Source organism: Lethenteron reissneri, unplaced genomic scaffold (genome assembly GCF_015708825.2).
Source record: "Lethenteron reissneri isolate LAM-NWPU_2019-01 unplaced genomic scaffold, ASM1570882v1 scaffold_1604, whole genome shotgun sequence".
Taxonomy (NCBI): Eukaryota; Metazoa; Chordata; class Hyperoartia; order Petromyzontiformes; family Petromyzontidae; genus Lethenteron; species Lethenteron reissneri.
Window position 1 is genome coordinate 27,155 of NW_026891338.1, and position 18,876 is coordinate 46,030.

The following is an 18,876-nucleotide window of genomic DNA, read 5'->3' on the forward strand; positions in this document are numbered from 1 at the left end:
ACCACCACTCCCCACTCACACACACACAGTGCGCTAACCACTGCACCACCACTCCCCACTCACACAGTGCGCTAACCACTGCACCACCACTCCCCACTCACACACACACAGTGCGCTAACCACTGCACCACCACTCCCCACTCACACACAGTGCGCTAACCACTGCACCACCACTCCCCACTCACACAGTGCGCTAACCACTGCACCACCACTCCCCACTCACACAGTGCGCTAACCACTGCACCACCACTCCCCACTCACACAGTGCGCTAACCACTGCACCACCACTCCCCACTCACACAGTGCGCTAACCACTGCACCACCACTCCCCACTCACACACAGTGCGCTAACCACTGCACCACCACTCCCCACTCACACAGTGCGCTAACCACTGCACCACCACTCCCCACTCACACACAGTGCGCTAACCACTGCACCACCACTCCCCACTCACACACAGTGCCCTAACCACTGCACCACCACTCCCCACTCACACACAGTGCCCTAACCACTGCACCACCACTCCCCACTCACACACAGTGCGCTAACCACTGCACCACCACTCCCCACTCACACACACACAGTGCGCTAACCACTGCACCACCACTCCCCACTCACTCACACACAGTGCGCTAACCACTGCACCACCACTCCCCACTCACACAGTGCGCTAACCACTGCACCACCACTCCCCACTCACACAGTGCGCTAACCACTGCACCACCACTCCCCACTCACACAGTGCGCTAACCACTGCACCACCACTCCCCACTCACACACAGTGCGCTAACCACTGCACCACCACTCCCCACTCACACAGTGCGCTAACCACTGCACCACCACTCCCCACTCACACAGTGCGCTAACCACTGCACCACCACTCCCCACTCACACAGTGCGCTAACCACTGTTGTGTGGAACTCCTCTGAGTAACAAACAAACAAACATAGGGGGAGATGGAACCCAACGGGGTGACCACTTAGCTGGCATCGCGTGCACTCAAACAGACCGAGTCGGTGTTTAATGGGCGAATCGACGCGGCGTCGATTCTCTAAATCGCGACGTGATGTCTCCCCGCAGTTGTGATCGTGAGAAGTTGCCGCGATGCTAATTTCGTGAAGTTGTCGTCGTCCATCGCGACTCCGCTCACCCAGACCGTCGGTGCCGTGCGAGGGTGGAGTACTCTTGCCACGGGTCGGAGATTTGAGTCGCGAGCCATCACACAGAACGCTTGGTCACCGTATTCTCCCGCATGGACCCCGCGACAATTGCGTTTTGTGTAAACAAAACAATCAGAGAGCCCGCACCTCCACGCACCTCCACGCACCTCCACGCACCTCCACGCACCTCCACACCCCCACACACCCCCACACACCCCCACACACACCCACACACCTCCACACACCCCCACACACCTCCAGAAACCTCCACACACCCCCACACACCCCCACACACCCCCACACACCCCCACACACCCCCACACACCCCCACACACCCCCACACACCTCCACACACCCCCACGCACCCCCCCGCACCCCCACGCGCCCCCACGCGCCCCCACGCGCCCCCACGCGCCCCCACGCGCCTCCACGCGCCCCCACGCGCCCCCACGCGCCCCCACGCGCCCCCACGCGCCCCCACGCGCCCCCACGCGCCCCCACGCGCCCCCACGCGCCCCCACGCGCCCCCACGCGCCCCCACGCGCCCCCACGCGCCCCCACGCGCCCCCACGCGCCTCCACGCGCCCCCACGCACCTTCACGCACCCCCACGCACCCCCACGCACCCCCACGCACCCCCACGCACCCCCACGCACCTCCACGCACCCCCACGCACCTCCACGCACCCCCACGCACCTCCACGCACCCCCACGCACCCCCACGCACCCCCACGCACGTCCACGCACCTCCACGCACGTCCACGCACCTCCACGCACGTCCACGCACGTCCACGCACGTCCACACACCCCCACACACCCCCACACACCTCCACACACCTGTGATATGAGGACATATCCGGCTCACTGACGTATCACAACTCGTCACGGTGATTGGCTCTGCCGGTCCCTGGTCTACAGCCAATGGAGGGAAGCCTGGGGACGTGGCCCTGACGTGATGGCAAGGTGACAGCTGTAAGGAGATGATTGGTTCTGCTGGTTTTGGCCACAGCCAATGGGGAGACGAGTCAGGGGCGTGGTCCCGGGGGCTGACGAGGGAGCCTGGAAGATTCCATGGAGGCTAACCAGGATTGGTGGAAACGTACCATGTGACCCGGGTATTAAATAGGGGTGGAGACTAACGACACGTGGTCAGAACGGGAACGAACGGAGGAAGGGGCCACGCGGGAGCGGGGCTCCGGGTTGCCACGTGGCGGTGAGTCTCTCTCTCTCTGTCCCTCTCAAGCTGCTGCCTGTCAGCAGCGTGAAGGGAACTGTGACGCAAGTTGAATAAAAGACGGATTCCAGAAGTCGCCTCAACGAGCTTTATTACAGATGCAACACTGTCCATAGACTAACACTGCCCCATAGACTCAACACTGTACATAGACTCAACACTGTACATAGACTCAACACTGTACATAGACTCAACACTGTACATAGACTCAACACTGTACATAGACTCAACACTGTAATAGACTCAACACTGTACATAGACTCAACACTGTACATAGACTCAACACTGCACCATAGACTCAACACTGTACATAGACTCAACACTGTACATAGACTCAACACTGCACCATAGACTCAACACTGTACATAGACTCAACACTGTACATAGACTCAACACTGTACATAGACTCAACACTGTACATAGACTCAACACTGCACCATAGACTCAACACTGTACATAGACTCAACACTGCACCATAGACTCAACACTGTACATAGACTCAACACTGTACATAGACTCAACACTGTACATAGACTCAACACTGCACCATAGACTCAACACTGCACCATAGACTCAACACTGTACATAGACTCAACACTGTACATAGACTCAACACTGTACATAGACTCAACACTGCACCATAGACTCAACACTGTACATAGACTCAACACTGCACCATAGACTCAACACTGCACCATAGACTCAACACTGCACCATATACTCAACACTGCACCATAGACTCAACACTGCACCATAGACTCAACACTGCACCATAGACTCAACACTGTACATAGACTCAACACTGTCCATAGACTCAACACTGTACATAGACTCAACACTGTACATAGACTAACACTGCCCATAGACTCAACACTGTACATAGACTCAACACTGCACCATAGACTCAGCACTGCCCATCTCTCTCTCCCCGTGTCTCTCTCCCCGTGTCTCTCTCCATGTCTCTCTCTCCCCGTGTCTCTCTCCCCGTGTCCCTCTCTCTCTGTGTCTCTCTCTGTGTCTCTCTCTCTGTGTCTCTCTCTCCCCGTGTCTCTCTCCCCGTGTCCCTCTCTCCTCGTGTCTCTCTCTCTGTGTCTCTCTCCCCGTGTGTCTCTCTCCCCGTGTGTCTCTCTCCCCGTGTGTCTCTCTGTGTCTCACTCCCAGTGTCTCTCTCCCCCTGTCCCTCTCTCCCCGTGTCTCTCTCTCTCTCTGTGTGTCTCTCACTATGTCTCTCTCTGTCTCTCTCTCCCCGTGTCCCTCTCTCTCTGTGTCTCTCTCTGTCTCTCTCTGTGTCTCTCTCTGCGTGTGTCTCTCTCTGCGTGTGTCTCTCTCTCTGTGTCTCTCTGTGTCTCTCTGTGTCTCTCTCTGTGTCTCTCTCCGTGTCTCTCTCTCTGTGTCTCTCTCTGTGTCTCTCTCTGTGTCTCTCTCTGTGTCTCTCTCCCTCCCCGTGTCTCACCACCCCGTGTCTCCTCCAGCTGGTGCCGCTGTCTCTCCGCCCCCTGCTCTCTCCCTGTCCGCCCAGGGCTGTCCGCTCTTCGCCATGCTGCCTCCGTGCGCCTGGTAAGCGATGAGCGTGTGGGCAGGCAAGCCCAGCCTGCGCTTGTACATACCCCTAGATAGACAGAGACACACAGTGAGACACAGACAGAGACACAGACACAGACAGAGACAGATAGAGAGACGCAGACAGATAGAGAGAGACACAGAGACACAGACAGAGACACACAGTGAGTGAGACACAGACAGAGACACAGACAGAGATACAGACACAGACAGAGACAGAGATGCAGACAGATAGAGAGAGACACAGACAGAGACACAGACACAGACAGATAGAGAGACGCAGACAGATAGACAGACAGACAGACACCGTCAAAGAGACACAAAGACACGGTCAGAGAGACACGGCCAGAGAGATGAGACAAAGACACAAGCAGCATCGTCATTAGCATGGGTGGGTGGGTGGGTGAGAAGGTGGGTGAGTAGGTCGATGAGTGGCTGAGTGAGTGGCTGAGTGAGTGGCTGAGTGAGTGAGTGGCTGAGTGAGTGGATGAGTGAGTGGGTGTGTGGCTGAATGAGTGTATGGGCGAGTGAGTGACTGAGTAAGTGGGTGAGTGAGTGAGTGGCTGAGTGAGAAAGTGAGTGGCTGAGTGAGTGGCTGAGTGAGTGAGTGGCTGAGTGAGTGGATGAGTGAGTGGGTGAGTGGCTGAATGAGTGGCTGGGCGAGTGAGTGACTGAGTAAGTGGGTGAGTGAGTGGCTGAGTAAGTGAATAGATGAGTGAGTGGCTGAGTGATTGAGTGAGTGGCTGAGTGAGTGGGTGAGTGAGTGAGTGGCTGAGTGAGTGGGTAAGTGAGTAGATGAGTGAGTGGCTGAGTGAGTGGCTGAGTGAGTGGGTGAGTAAGTAGGTGAGTTGGCGAGTGAGTGGGTTAGTAGGTGGCTGAGTAGGTGGGTGAGTAAGTGGGTGAGTAGGTGGGTGAGTAGGTGGGTTAGTTGGTGAGTGAGTGGGTGAGTGAGTAGGTGGCTGAGGTGGGCGAGTAGGTGGGTGAGTAGGTGAGCGTCTCGCTCACCCAATGGTGATGACGGCCTGGCTGCTGTCAGCGTTGGAGGTCCACAGGGCGATGCGGTCTTCCTTGCCTCTCACGCTCACCACGGCACCACACACCTCCTCGCCGTACGGGGTGAACGCCTCACCAACCAGCATCAGCAGCTGTGGTGGGTGGGTGAGTGAGTGGGTGAGTGGGTGTGTGAATGGGTGGGTGAGTGGGTGGGCGAGTGAGTGGGTGGGTGAGTGGGTGTGTGAATGGGTGGGTGAGTGGGTGGGCGAGTGAGTGGGTGGGTGAGTGGGTGTGTGAATGGGTGGGTGAGTGGGTGGGCGAGTAAGTGGGTGGGTGAGTGGGTGTGTGAATGGGTGGGTGAGTGGGTCTGCGAGTGAGTGGGTGAGTGGGTGTGTGAATGGGTGGGTGAGTGGGTGGGCGAGTGAGTGGGTGGGTGAGCGAGTGGGTGGTTGAGTTAACGGGTGACTGAGTTAGCGGGTGGCTAAGTGAGCGAGTGGCTGAGTGGCTGAGTAAGCGAGTGGAAGAGTGGGTTAGCGAATGGCTGAGTGGGTGAGTGGCGGGCTGAGTAAGCGAGTGGCTTGGTGAGTGGCTGAGTGGGTGAGTGACCGGATGAGAGTGTGAGTGAGCGAGTGGCCGGGTGAGCGAGTGGCTGAGTGCCTGGGTGGCTGAGTGAGTGGGTGGCTGAGTGAGTGGGTGGCTATGTGTGCGAGTGAGTGGCTGAGTGACTGGGTGGCTGAGTGAGTGGGTGGCTGAGTGGGTGAGTGGCTGAGTGAATGAGTAGCTGAGTGGCTAAGTGGGTGAGTGAGTGGGTGGCTGAGTAAGTGGGTGGCTGAGTGAGTGAGTGGGTGGCTGAGTGAGTGGGTGGCGGAGTGAGTGGGTGGCTGAGTGGGCGAGTGAGTGGCTGAGTGACTAGGTGGCTGAGTGAGTGGGTGGCTGAGTGGGTGAGTGAGTGGTTGAGTGAATGAGTGGCTGAGTGGGTGAGTGGGCGAGTGAGTGGCTGAGTGGGTGAGTGAGTGAGTGGCTGGCTGAGTGAGTGGCCGGGTGAGCGTCTGCTCACCACCACCACTACTCCTCACCGTCTCCAGGCACAGGACATCCAGGTCCAGGTCGCGCTGCTGCTTTGTGAGAAAAATCAACCATCGTCCACCAACTAGGTTCGCAGGGTCTTCCCACATTGGAGTCACCCCCTCCTAGACGACACAGCGGGTGAGTGGGTGGGTGAGTGAGTGGGTGGGTGAGTGGATGGGTGAGTGGGTGGGTGAGTGGGTGGGTGAGTGAGTAGGTTAGTGAGTTAGTGGGTGGGTGAGTGGGTGAGTGAGTGGGTGAGTGAGTGGGTGAGTGAGTGGGTGAGTGGGTGAGTGGGTGGGTGAGTGAGTGAGTTAGTGGGTGAGTGAGTGGGTGAGTGGGTGGGTGATTGAGTGGGTGGGCGAGTAGGTTAGTGAGTTAGTGAGTGGGTGAGTGAGTGGGTGGGTGGACGAGTGGGTGGGTGGGTGAGTGAGTAGGTTAGTGAGTGAGTTAGTGGGTGGGTGAGTGAGTGAATGGGTGGTTGAGTGCTTGGGTGGTTGAGTGGTTGATTGGGTGGGTGGGTGAGTGGGAAAGTGACTGACTGGGGGGGTGAGTGAGTAGATAGGTTGGTGGGTGGATGAGTGAGTGGGTGAATGAGTGGGTGGTTGAGTCGAGCGGTGACTGAATGAGTGATTGACTGAGTCACCTTGAACACTGCGTAGTCAGGGCCATCTATGAGTCGGCTGGCTGGCTGGATGTGGTCGTAGAGACTACGGGGGGAGAGAGAGACTCACTCAGCCAGCCACTCAATCACGCACCCACTCACTCACTCAGCCAGCCACTCAATCACGCACCCACTCACTCACTCAGCCAGCCACTCACTCACCCAGCCACTCACCCACCCAGACACTCACTCAGCCATTCACACACTCACTCAGCCAGCCACTCACTCACTCAGCCACTCATTCACCCAGCCACTTAATCACTCAGCCACTCACCCACTCACCCACCCAGCCACTCACTCAGCCATTCACACACTCACTCACCCAGCCACTCATACACTTAGCCAGCCACTCACTCACCCACTCACTCACTCAGCCAGCCACTCACTCACTCAGCCACTCACTCACCCAGCCACTTAATCACTCAGCCACTCAGCCACTCACTCACCCAGCCACTCACCCACCCAGCCACTCACTCAGCCATTCACACACACACTCACTCACCCAGCCACTCACTCACTTAGCCAGCCACTCACTCACTCACTCACCCAGCCACTCACTCACTTAGCCAGCCACTCACTCACTCAGCCAGCCACTCACTCACTCAGCCACTCACTCACCCAGCCACTCACTCACCCAGCCACTCACTCACTCACTCACCCAGCCACTCACTCACTCGACCAGCCAGCCACTCACTCGACCAGCCAGCTACTCACTCACCCAGCCACTCACTCACTCAACCAGACACTCACTCCATCCCCCCATCACCACCCCATATCACCTCCAGAACATCTCCACGGAGTTGAAGCTGATGACGGGTCTCAGGTTGAGGTGCCATGGGCAATAATTTCCATTCTTCATGAACCACAGAGTCCATCTTAGTGGTGGTGAGGGAGAGAAAGATGTGGTGAGGTGGTGAGGGAGGGTGAGGTGGTGAGGGTGAGGTGGTGAGGGAGGGTGAGGTGGTGAGGGTGAGGTGGTGAGGGAGGGTGAGGTGGTGAGGTGGTGAGGGAGGGTGAGGTGGTGAGGTGGTGAGGGAGGGTGAGGTGGTGAGGGAGGGTGAGGTGGTGAGGGAGGGTGAGGTGGTGAGGGTGAGGTGGTGAGGGAAGGTGAGGTGGTGAGGGTGAGGTGGTGAGGGAGGGTGAGGTGGTGAGGTGGTGAGGGAGGGTGAGGTGGTGAGGGAGGGTGAGGTGGTGAGGGAGGGTGAGGTGGTGAGGGAGGGTGAGGTGGTGAGGGAGGGTGAGGTGGTGAGGGAGATGGTGAGGTGGTGAGGTGGTGAGGTGGTGAGGTGGTGAGGGAGATGGTGAGGTGGTGAGGGAGGGTGAGGTGGTGAGGGAGGGTGAGGTGGTGAGGGAGGGTGAGGTGGTGAGGGAGGGTGAGGTGGTGAGGTGGTGAGGGAGGGTGAGGTGGTGAGGGAGGGTGAGGTGGTGAGGGAGGGTGAGGTGGTGAGGGAGGGTGAGGTGGTGAGGGAGGGTGAGGTGGTGAGGGAGGGTGAGGTGGTGAGGGAGGGTGAGGTGGTGAGGGAGGGTGAGGTGGTGAGGGAGGGTGAGGTGGTGAGGGAGGGTGAGGTGGTGAGGGAGGGTGAGGTGGTGAGGGAGGGTGAGGTGGTGAGGGAGGGTGAGGTGGTGAGGGAGGGTGAGGTGGTGAGGGAGGGTGAGGTGGTGAGGGAGGGTGAGGTGGTGAGGGAGGGTGAGGTGGTGAGGGAGGGTGAGGTGGTGAGGTGGTGAGGTGGTGAGGGAGATGGTGAGGTGGTGAGGGAGGGTGAGGTGGTGAGGGAGGGTGAGGTGGTGAGGTGGTGAGGGAGGGTGAGGTGGTGAGGGAGGGTGAGGTGGTGAGGGAGGGTGAGGTGGTGAGGGAGGGTGAGGTGGTGAGGGAGGGTGAGGTGGTGAGGGAGGGTGAGGTGGTGAGGAGGGTGAGGTGGTGGGTGGTGAGGGAGAGATTCCCCTTTTAACAATTCACGACACACGAATCGATTATTTCGCCAGCCCCTCCCCCTCAGCCCCTCTCCTTATTCCACCCCAGCCCCTCCCCTCACCCCCAGCCCCGCCCCTCACCCCCAGCCCCTCCCCTCACCCCCAGCCCCGCCCCTCACCCCCAGCCCCTTCCCTCACCCCCAGCCCCTCCCCTCACCCTCCTCCCTCACCCCCTCCCCTCACGCCAAGCCCCTCCCCTCACCCCAGCCCCTCCCCTCACCCCCAGCCCCTCCCCTCACCCCCAGCCCCTCCCCTCCCCCCCAGCCCCTCCCCTCACCCCAGCCCCTCACCCCAAGCCCCTCCCTCACCCCCAGCCCCTCCCCTCACGCCAAGCCCCTCCCCTCACCCCAAGCCCCTCCCCTCACCCCCAGCCCCTCCCCTCACCCCCAGCCCCTCACCCCAAGCCCCTCCCTCACCCCCAGCCCCTCCCCTCACCCCAAGCCCCTCCCCTCACCCCCAGCCCCTCCCCTCACCCTCCTCCCTCACCCCCTCCCCTCACGCCAAGCCCCTCCCCTCACCCCCAGCCCCTCCCCTCACCCCCAGCCCCTCCCCTCACCCCAAGCCCCTCCCCTCACCCCCAGCCCCTCCCCTCACCCCCAGCCCCTCACCCCAAGCCCCTCCCCTCACCCCCAGCCCCTCCCCTCACCCCAAGCCCCTCCCCTCACCCCCAGCCCCTCCCCTCACCCCCAGCCCCTCACCCCAAGCCCCTCCCCTCACCCCCAGCCCCTCCCCTCAGCCCCTCCCCTCACCCCCCAGCCCCTCCCCTCCCCCCCCAGCCCCGCCCCTCGTACCGGTTCTGCAGCACGTGATCACGCTGCCTCACCTCCTGAGGGGAGTGGCGGTGGGGTGGGAGGTCACGTGGTGGTCGTGTTGATTCAACTGTGAGTGGGTGGGTAGGTGGGTGGGTAGATGGGTAGGTGGGTGAGTGGGTAGGTGGGTGGGTGGGTAGATGGGTAGGTGGGTGGGTAGGTGGGTGGGTGGGTAGGTGGGTAGATGGGTAGATGGGTAGGTGGGTGGGTAGATGGGTGAGTGGGTGGGTAGATGGGTGAGTGGGTGGGTGAGTGGGTGGGTAGGTAGGTGAGTGGATAGGTGGGTGGGTAGGTGGGTAGGTGAGTGGGTGGGTAGGTGGGTGAGTGGATAGGTGGGTGGATGGGTGGGTGGGTAGGTGGGTGAGTGGGTGAGTGAGTGGGTAGGTGGGTGCGTGGATTGGGTGGGTAGGTGGGTGGGTAGATGGGTGAGTGGGTGGCTAGGTGGGTGAGTGGGTGGGTAGGTGAGTGCGTGGGTGGGTAGGTGAGCGAGTGGGTGAGTGAGTGGGTGAGTGGGTAGGTGGGTGAGTGGGTGGCTAGGTGCGTGAGTGGGTGAGTAGGTGAGTGCGTGGGTGAGTGCGTGGGTGAGTGGGTGGGTAGATGGGTGAGTGGATAGGTGAGTGGATAGGTGAGTGGGTGGGTGAGTGGGTGGGTGAGTGGGTAGGTGAGTGAGTGGGTGAGTAAGTGGGTGGGTGAGTGGGTGGGTAGGTGGATGGGTGGATAGATTGGGTGGGTAGGTGGGTGGGTAGATGGGTGAGTGGGTGGGTGAGTGGGTGGGTAGGTGAGTGGATAGGTGGGTGGGTAGGTGGGTGGGTAGGTGGGTGGGTAGGTGGGTGAGTGGGTAGGTGAGTGGGTGGGTAGGTGAGTGGGTGGGTAGGTGGGTGAGTGGATAGGTGGGCGGGCGAGTGGGTGGGTGAGTGAGTGGGTGAGTAGGTGGGTGGGTGAGTGGGTGGGTAGGTGGGTGTGTGGATAGATTGGGTGGGTGGTTGGGTGGGTGGATAGGTGAGTGGGTGGCTAGGTGCGTGAGTGGGTGGGTAGGTGAGTGCGTGGGTGAGTGGGTGGGTAGGTGAGTGGGTGAGTGAGTGGGTAGGTGGGTGGGTGAGTGGGTGGGAAGGTGGGTGAGTGGGTGGGTAGGTGAGTGAGTGGGTGAGTGGCTGGGAAGGTGGGTGAGTGGATAGGTGGGTGGGTGGGTGGGTGGGTGTGTTAGTGGGTGGGTAGGTGGGTGTGTTAGTGGGTGGGTAGGTGGGTGTGTTAGTGGGTGGGTAGGTGGGTGGGTAGATGGGTGAGTGGGTGGCTAGGTGCGTGAGTGGGTGGGTAGGTGAGTGCGTGGGTGAGTGGGTGAGTGGGTGGGTAGGTGAGTGAGTGGGTGAGTGAGTGGGTAGGTGGGTGAGTGGGTGGGAAGGTGGGTGAGTGGGTGGGTAGGTGAGTGAGTGGGTGAGTGGGTGAGTAGCTGGGAAGGTGGGTGAGTGGATAGGTGGGTGGGTGAGTGGGTGGGTGAGTGAGTGGGTGAGTAGGTGGGTGGGTGAGTGGGTGGGTAGGTGGGTGTGTGGATAGTGGGTGGGTAGGTGGGTGGGTAGATGGGTGAGTGGGTGGCTAGGTGGGTGAGTGGGTGGGTAGGTGAGTGCGTGGGTGAGTGGGTGGGTAGGTGAGTGAGTGGGTGAGTGGGTGAGTGAGTGGGTAGGTGGGTGAGTGGGTGGGAAGGTGGGTGAGTGGGTGGGTAGGTGAGTGAGTGGGTGAGTGGGTGAGTGGCTGGGAAGGTGGGTGAGTGGATAGGTGGGTAGGTGGGTGAGTGGGTGGCTAGGTGGGTGAATGGGTAGGTGGGTGGGTGTGTGAGTGGGTAGGTGGGTGAGTGGATAGGTGAGTGGGTGGGTGAGTAGGTGGATGGGTAGATAGGAGATTGGGTGGGTGAGTGGGTGGATAGGTGGGTGAGTGGGTGGGTAGGTGAGTGAGTGGGTGGGTGAGTGGGTGAGTGGGTAGGTGGGTGAGTGGGTGGGGTGGGTGGGTGTGTGGCTTAGCAGTTTAAACGCCATTGAATAAACACGCAAATAAGTACGTTTTTTTACTTTATAAATTAAATGTTGTTTTGACTTTCGCAACTGCAGGAATTCAAATTCTTTGGGTCTTTCGGTAAAGCCACGTGTATATATAAAAAATAATAAAAATATCACGTTTCGATCGCAACACAAGCAATCGTCATGTTACTTTTCTATCTCCGTGGCTTTAACATAAATAGTTCAACGTTAATATGTTGTTTGCCTTACCATTGCTGTCGCGACGGAGTCGATCCGATTATCTCTCCCACCAAAATAAGCACAACGCAATCGCTCCCGTCGTCGTCGTTATTATTGTTGCTTAAACTTTTATATCTTTTATTTTGTGAGGAAAAGTAAAACAAGTAAACCCGTAAAAACAACGTTTTTCACTCTAAATCCTTTATATGCGTGGCGGCTGGAGTCCTCTCGTCCTCTGGCTTGAGATGGCTGCCACCTATGGGTCAGATGATTGTCTGCCAGTATTAAGCAATTGGTAATTAAATATTTAATTTGGTTTCCCTAAACAGTGTAAAATTTTGGATTTTTTTTTTTCACAAAAATTAATTGTCACACACAACGAGTCTGTGGAAAATGTCAGCTCGATTGGATCACGGGAAGTGGGTTAAAAAACGAGCGAAAGATTTGCACGGTCCTAAGCAAGCAAGCGAACTTAATATAAAGGATTTAAAAATATATTCGCCTGTGGAGGACGCGGGGATCGATCCCGCGACCTTTGGCATGCGAAGCGAGGGCGCTACCAACTGCGCTACTCCGCCACGGCCTGTGGAGGGGTTACGCTCTGGGCTCTTATACTGTGACGTTCAGCCAAAGCGATGAATGAGTTATATTTGAATAAATGTAAAATAATTTTTTTTGCCTAAAAAGTGTAAAATTTTGGGAATTTTTTTTCACGAACATTAATTGTCTGGCACAACGAGTCTGTGTGGAAAATGTCAGCTCGATTGGATCACGGGAAGTGGGTTAAAAAACGACCGAAAGATTTGCACGGTCATAAGCAAGCAAGTGCACTTAATATAAAGGATTTAAAAACAGCAAAATTCTCCTCACCGCGTGCCGCAAGCCACGCGCGGGGTTTCCTGCCCCCACTCACAGGGGCGGGGCTTGGGGGGTGACGTCACTCATCTCGGTAGCACAGCCAATGGGAGTGAGGCTACCGGGGTGGAGGGGGCGGGGCTTGGGGGGTGACGTCACTCATCTCGGTAGCACAGCCAATGGGAGTGAGGCTACCGGGGTGGAGGGGGCGGGGCTTGGGGGTGACGTCACTCATCTCGGTAGCACAGCCAATGGGAGTGAGGCTACCGGGGTGGAGGGGGCGGGGCTTGGGGGGTGACGTCACTCATCTCGGTAGCACAGCCAATGGGAGTGAGGCTACCGGGGTGGAGGGGGCGGGGCTTGGGAGGTGACGTCACTCATCTCGGTAGCACAGCCAATGGGAGTGATGGTGGTGGTGGGTGTGGTGATGGGGGTGGTGGTGGTTGGGGGGGCTCATACCCCCACCTCTCCCCCCCCTCCCGATGCCATTTGGTTCGTTCCATGTGCAGCAGGTTTAGAACTCGGCCTGTTGGCTCAGCAGCGAGAACTCGACAACATCAACAACATCGCCACCATCACCTCCTCCACCATCACCACATCCACCATCACCACCTCCACCATCACCACCTTCACCATCATCACCTCCACCATCACCACCACCATCACCTCCACCATCACCACCTCCATCACCACCACCATCACCTCCACCATCACCTCCACCATCATCACCTCCACCATCACCACCATCATCACCTCCACCATCATCACCTCCACCATCACCACCACCACCATCCCCACCATCACCTCCTCCACCATCACCACATCCACCATCTCCACCATCACACCTTCACCATCATCACCTCCACCATCACCACCACCATCACCTCCACCATCACCACCTCCATCACCTCCACCACCACCATCATCACCACCACCATCACCTCCACCATCACCACCACCATCACCTCCACCATCACCACCACCATCACCTCCACCATCACCACCTCCACCATCATCACCACCACCATCATCATCACCACCACCATCACCACCTCCACCATCACCTCCACCATCACCACCACCATCATCAACATCATCAACGACATCACCGACATCATCGCAATCATCAACATCGCCACCATCACCTTCACCATCATCACCACCATCATCAACTTCGCCACCATCACCACCATCATCACCACCATCACCTTCACCATCATCACCACCATCATCGCCGTCATCACCATCATCATCACCTCCACCATTATCATCATCATCACCGACATTATCACCACCATCACCACCCACCATCAACACCCCCCCACCACCACAACCACCGTGCCCCCCCCCACCACCACAACCACCGTGCCCCCCCCCACCACCACAACCACCGTGCCCCCCCCCACCACAATCACCGTGCACCCCCCCACCACCACAACCACCGTGCCCCCCCCCACCACCACAACCACCGTGCCCCCCCCCCACCACAACCACCGTGCCCCCCCCCACAACAACAACCGTGCCCCCCCCACAACAACAACCACCGTGCCCCCCACCACCACGTGCCCCCCCCACCACCACAACCACCGTGCCCCCCACCACCACAACCACCGTGCCCCCCCCACAACAACAACCGTGCCCCCCCACCACAACAACCACCGTGCCCCCCCCCACCACAACCACGTGCCCCCCCCCACCACAACCACCGTGCCCCCCCCCACCACAACCACCGTGCCCCCCACCACCACAACCACCGTGCCCCCCCCCACCACAACCACCGTGCACCCCCCCCCACCACAATCACCGTGCACCCCCCACCACCACAACCACCGTGCCCCCCCCACCACCACAACCACCGTGCCCCCCCCCCCACCACAACCACCGTGCCCCCCCCACCACAACCACCGTGCCCCCCCCCACCACAACCACCGTGCACCCCCCCCCCCACCACAATCACCGTGCCCCCCCCACCACAACAACCACGTGCCCCCCCCCACCACAATCACCGTGCCCCCCCCCACCACAACCACCGTGCCCCCCCCACCACAACCACCGTGCCCCCCCCACCACCACAACCACCGTGCCCCCCCCCCACCACAACCACCGTGCCCCCCCCACCACAACCACCGTGCCCCGCCCACAACAACAACCACCGTGCCCCCCCACAACAACAACCGTGCCCCCCCCCACAACAACAACCACCGTGCCCCCCACCACCACAACCACCGTGCCCCCCCCACCACAACCACCGTGCCCCCCCCACCACAACAACCACCGTGCCCCCCCCCCCCACCACAACCACGTGCCCCCCCCACCACGACCACCGTGCCCCCCACCACCACAACCACCGTGCCCCCCCCCCCCACCACAACCACCGTGCCCCCCCCCCCACCACAACCACCGTGCCCCCCACCACCACAACCACGTGCCCCCCCCCACTACAACCACCGTGCCCCCCACCACCACAACCACCATGCCCCCCCCCACCACAACCACCGTGCCCCCCACCACCACAACCACGTGCCCCCCCAACTCACCTGGCATTAGCCGAGTGCCAGTCGAGGCGCATAGCAGAGCCAGAAGAAGCGGTGCTGCTGATGATGCTTCTGCTGCTGCTGATGCTTCTGCTGCTTCTGCTGCTGATGATGCTGATGGTGCTGCTGATGCTGCTGCTGATTATTTTGCTGCTGCTGATATTGCTCCAGCTGATCATATTGTACCAGCTGATGATATTGTACCAGCTGATGATGTTGCTGCTGATGATATTGCACCAGCTGATGATGATGATACTGCACCAGCTGATGATGTTGCTGATGATATTGCACCAGCTGATGATGATGATACTGCACCAGCTGATGATGATACTGCACCAGCTGATGATGATGATACTGCACCAGCTAATGATGTTGCTGCTGATGATTTTGCTGCTGATGATGATGTTGCTGCTACTGATTACGATGTTGTTGCTGCTGATTAATGGTTATGCATGCCAATGATGATGGTGCTTCTGCTGATGGTGCTTCTGATGATGATGATGATGCTGATGATGTTCCTGCTAATAATGGTGATTCTAATTATGATGATGCTGATGATTATTTTGCTGCTGATGATGATTATGCTGCTGATGATTATTTTGCTGCTGCTGATGATTTTGCTGCTGATGATTATTTTGCTGCTGATGATTATTTTGCTCCTGATGATGATGGTGCTGCTGCTGATTAACTTGCTGCATCTGCTGCTGATGAAATTGCACCAGCTGATGATGTTGCTGCTGATTAAATTGCTGCATCTGCTGCTGATGAAATTGCACCAGCTGATGATGTTGCTGCTGCTGCTGATTTTGCTGCTGATGATTATTATGTTGCTGATTATTATGATGGTTCTGCATGCTGCTGATGCTGCTGCTGATGAAGAATTCCTCACTCAAGAGCGCGCCACGTGATTGGTCCACGTGGCACCCAGCAACCTCCAACCATCGCCTCCTCTGATTGGACGGTGCCCCCGAGCATCGTGCGCTCCTATTGGCTCAGCCGCGCAGGAAACGTCATAGCCGATTCGATTCCTAATTATAGCTCGATACGATTCAGCCGCTGTTCAACAGAGGGCGGTGGGAATCGATGATCGATTCTATGAATCGTTTGTTGTTGGCTTCTCAGAATGGAGAGAATCGATTGAATCGAATCGAAACTGCGGAATCGCGTTTGGATCGCCCCTCGCGAGCTACAAACTGAGGTAACGATTCTCGTCTCTAAGGCGTCTGTGACATCCTTTGGCAGCATTTTAACTCCCGTCTCCATGGTTTCTCACCCCCCACAGTTATAATACTTTGGTTCTAATGGGTTTATCTTCTTGGTTCTTTCGGTAAAGTCACGTAGAAGGGAAGTAATAAAATAATAAATATTTTTATTATTTTATTAAAATAATAATTATTTTTATTATTTTATTACTTCCCTTCTACGTGACTTTACCAAAAGAACCAAGAAGATGAATCCCTGCTGCAGTCACGAAAGCTTTAAATCGAAATATAATGGGTTTGTTGTGCCCCGTATTGTAATAGGGTAACGAAGTGATGACGTCACCTCTTGTAAACGTCTCTCATAATTAACATAATTTATGGGCGCGTGACGTCAGGCTGCAACCGTCACCGCTAATTAACATAATTTATGCAGCGGAGGCAATGGCCTCAGCCAATGGGAAGCCGCCGTGGCGGTGACGTCACCACTATTGACGTCGCCGGAAGAGACTGGCGCTTTAAATGTCCGCGTTAAACTTCGAAACGCACCAAATTATTATTATTTAAGTTTCTTTTTTGCCTTCTTCTTCTTCCTCCTCCTTCTCCTTTCGGTATTTTCAGTTTTTATCCTTCTTGTGAAAACCGTCGTGCTTTTTTGCGAAGAGAGGTGCGTTGTTTTTAGTTGTTGTTGTTGTGAACGCGTTCTGCCTCTCCCGGGGTTCAAGTCGCGACGACGCCTCGCGCCCTCGTGGTTTAGCATCGTCCATTGTTATTATTTTATTTGTATTAAAATAATGAAAATAAAATAAGAATAAATGAAAAATTGATTTAGTTTAATGCATTATTATTTTATTTGTATTAAAATAATGAAAATAAAATAAGAATAAATGAAAATTTGATTTAGTTTAATGCATTATTATTTTATTTTTATTAAAATAATGAAAATAAAATAAGATTAAATGAAAATTTGATTTAGTTTAATGCATTATTATTTTATTTGTATTAAAATAATGAAAATAAAATAAGAATAAATGAAAATTTGATTTAGTTTAATGCATTATTATTTTATTTTTATTAAAATAATGAAAATAAAATAAGATTAAATGAAAATTTGATTTAGTTTAATGCATTATTATTTAATTTTTATTAAAATAATGAAAATTAAATAAGAATAAAGGAAAATTTGATTTAGTTTAATGCATTATTATTTTATTTTTATTAAAATAATGAAAATAAAATAAGATTAAATGAAAATTTGATTTAGTTTAATGCATTATTATTTAATTTTTATTAAAATAATGAAAATTAAATAAGAATAAATGAAAATTTTATTTAGTTTAATGCATTATTATTTTATTTTTTATTAAAATAATGAAAATAAAATAAGATTAAATGAAAATTTGATTTAGTTTAATGCATTATTATTTAATTTTTATTAAAATAATGAAAATTAAATAAGAATAAATGAAAATGTTATTTAGTTTAATGCTTTATTATTTTATTTGTATTCAAATAATGAAAATAAAATAAGAATAAATGAAAATTTGATTTAGTTTAATGCATTATTATTTTATTTTTTATTAAAATAATGAAAATAAAATAAGAATAAATGAAATTTGATTTAGTTTAATGCATTATTATTTTATTTGTATTAAATAATGAAAATAAAATAAGAATAAATGAAAATTTGATTTAGTTTAATGCATTCTTATTTTATTCTTATTAAAATAATGAAAATAAAATAAGATTAAATGAAAATTTGATTTAGTTTAATGCATTATTATTTAATTTTTATTAAAATAATGAAAATTAAATAAGAAATGAAAATTTGATTTAGTTTAATGCATTATTATTTTATTTTTATTAAAATAATGAAAATAAAATAAGATTAAATGAAAATTTGATTTAGTTTAATGCATTATTATTTAATTTTTATTAAAATAATGAAAATTAAATAAGAATAAATGAAAATTTTATTTAGTTTAATGCTTTATTATTTTATTTGTATTAAAATAATGAAAATAAAATAAGAATAAATGAAAATTTTATTTAGTTTAATGCATTATTATTTTATTTTTTATTAAAATAATGAAAATTAAATAAGAATAAATGAAAATTTTATTTAGTTTAATGCATTATTATTTTATTTTTATTAAAATAATGAAAATTAAATAAGAATAAATAAAAATTTTATTTAGTTTAATGCTTTATTATTTTATTAGTATTAAAATAATGAAAATAAAATAAGAATAAATGAAAATTTGATTTAGTTTAATGCATTATTATTTTATTTGTATTAAAATAATGAAAATAAAATAAGAATAAATGAAAATTTGATTTAGTTTAATGCATTATTATTTTATTTTTATTAAAATAATGAAAATAAAATAATAAATGAAAATTGTATTTAGTTTAATGCTTTATTATTTTATTTTTATTAAAATAATGAAAATAAAATAAGAATAAATGAAAATTTTATTTAGTTTAATGCATTATTTTTTTTATTAAAATAATGAAAATAAAATAGAATAAATGAAAATTTTATTTATTTTAATGCATCATTATTTTATTTGTATTAAAATAATGAAAAAAATAAGAATAAATG

The 18,876-nt window shown here is 53.3% G+C and overlaps 1 protein-coding gene across 1 annotated transcript; it reads right to left on the minus strand.

The window, feature by feature from the left end:
- Positions 1-2,535: 2,535 nt before the first annotated feature.
- On the minus strand, positions 2,536-16,243 carry LOC133362750 (eukaryotic translation initiation factor 4E-like). Its single transcript, XM_061581675.1, has 5 exons — positions 15,076-16,243; positions 6,658-6,721; positions 6,023-6,136; positions 4,959-5,098; positions 2,536-4,002 (listed from the first exon to the last, which is right to left on the minus strand). Exons 1-5 carry the CDS (start codon positions 15,249-15,251, stop codon positions 3,843-3,845), a joined length of 654 nt encoding a protein of 217 aa, XP_061437659.1. The 5' UTR covers positions 15,252-16,243; the 3' UTR covers positions 2,536-3,842.
- Positions 16,244-18,876: the final 2,633 nt, after the last annotated feature.

What these genes read in the sequence shown, in the direction of transcription:
- LOC133362750 (XM_061581675.1), bottom strand. Translation starts at nt 15,251, where the DNA reads ATGATCAGCTGGAGCAATATCAGCAGCAGCAAAATAATCAGCAGCAGC. An exon ending in TGGCACTCGGCTAATGCCAG is followed by an intron (nt 6,722 to 15,075) that starts GTGAGTTGGGGG and finishes CTCCCCCCGTAG; the next exon opens with TCTCTACGACCACATCCAGC. An exon ending in ATGTCCTGTGCCTGGAGACG is followed by an intron (nt 5,099 to 6,022) that starts GTGAGGAGTAGT and finishes CACCCACCACAG; the next exon opens with CTGCTGATGCTGGTTGGTGA.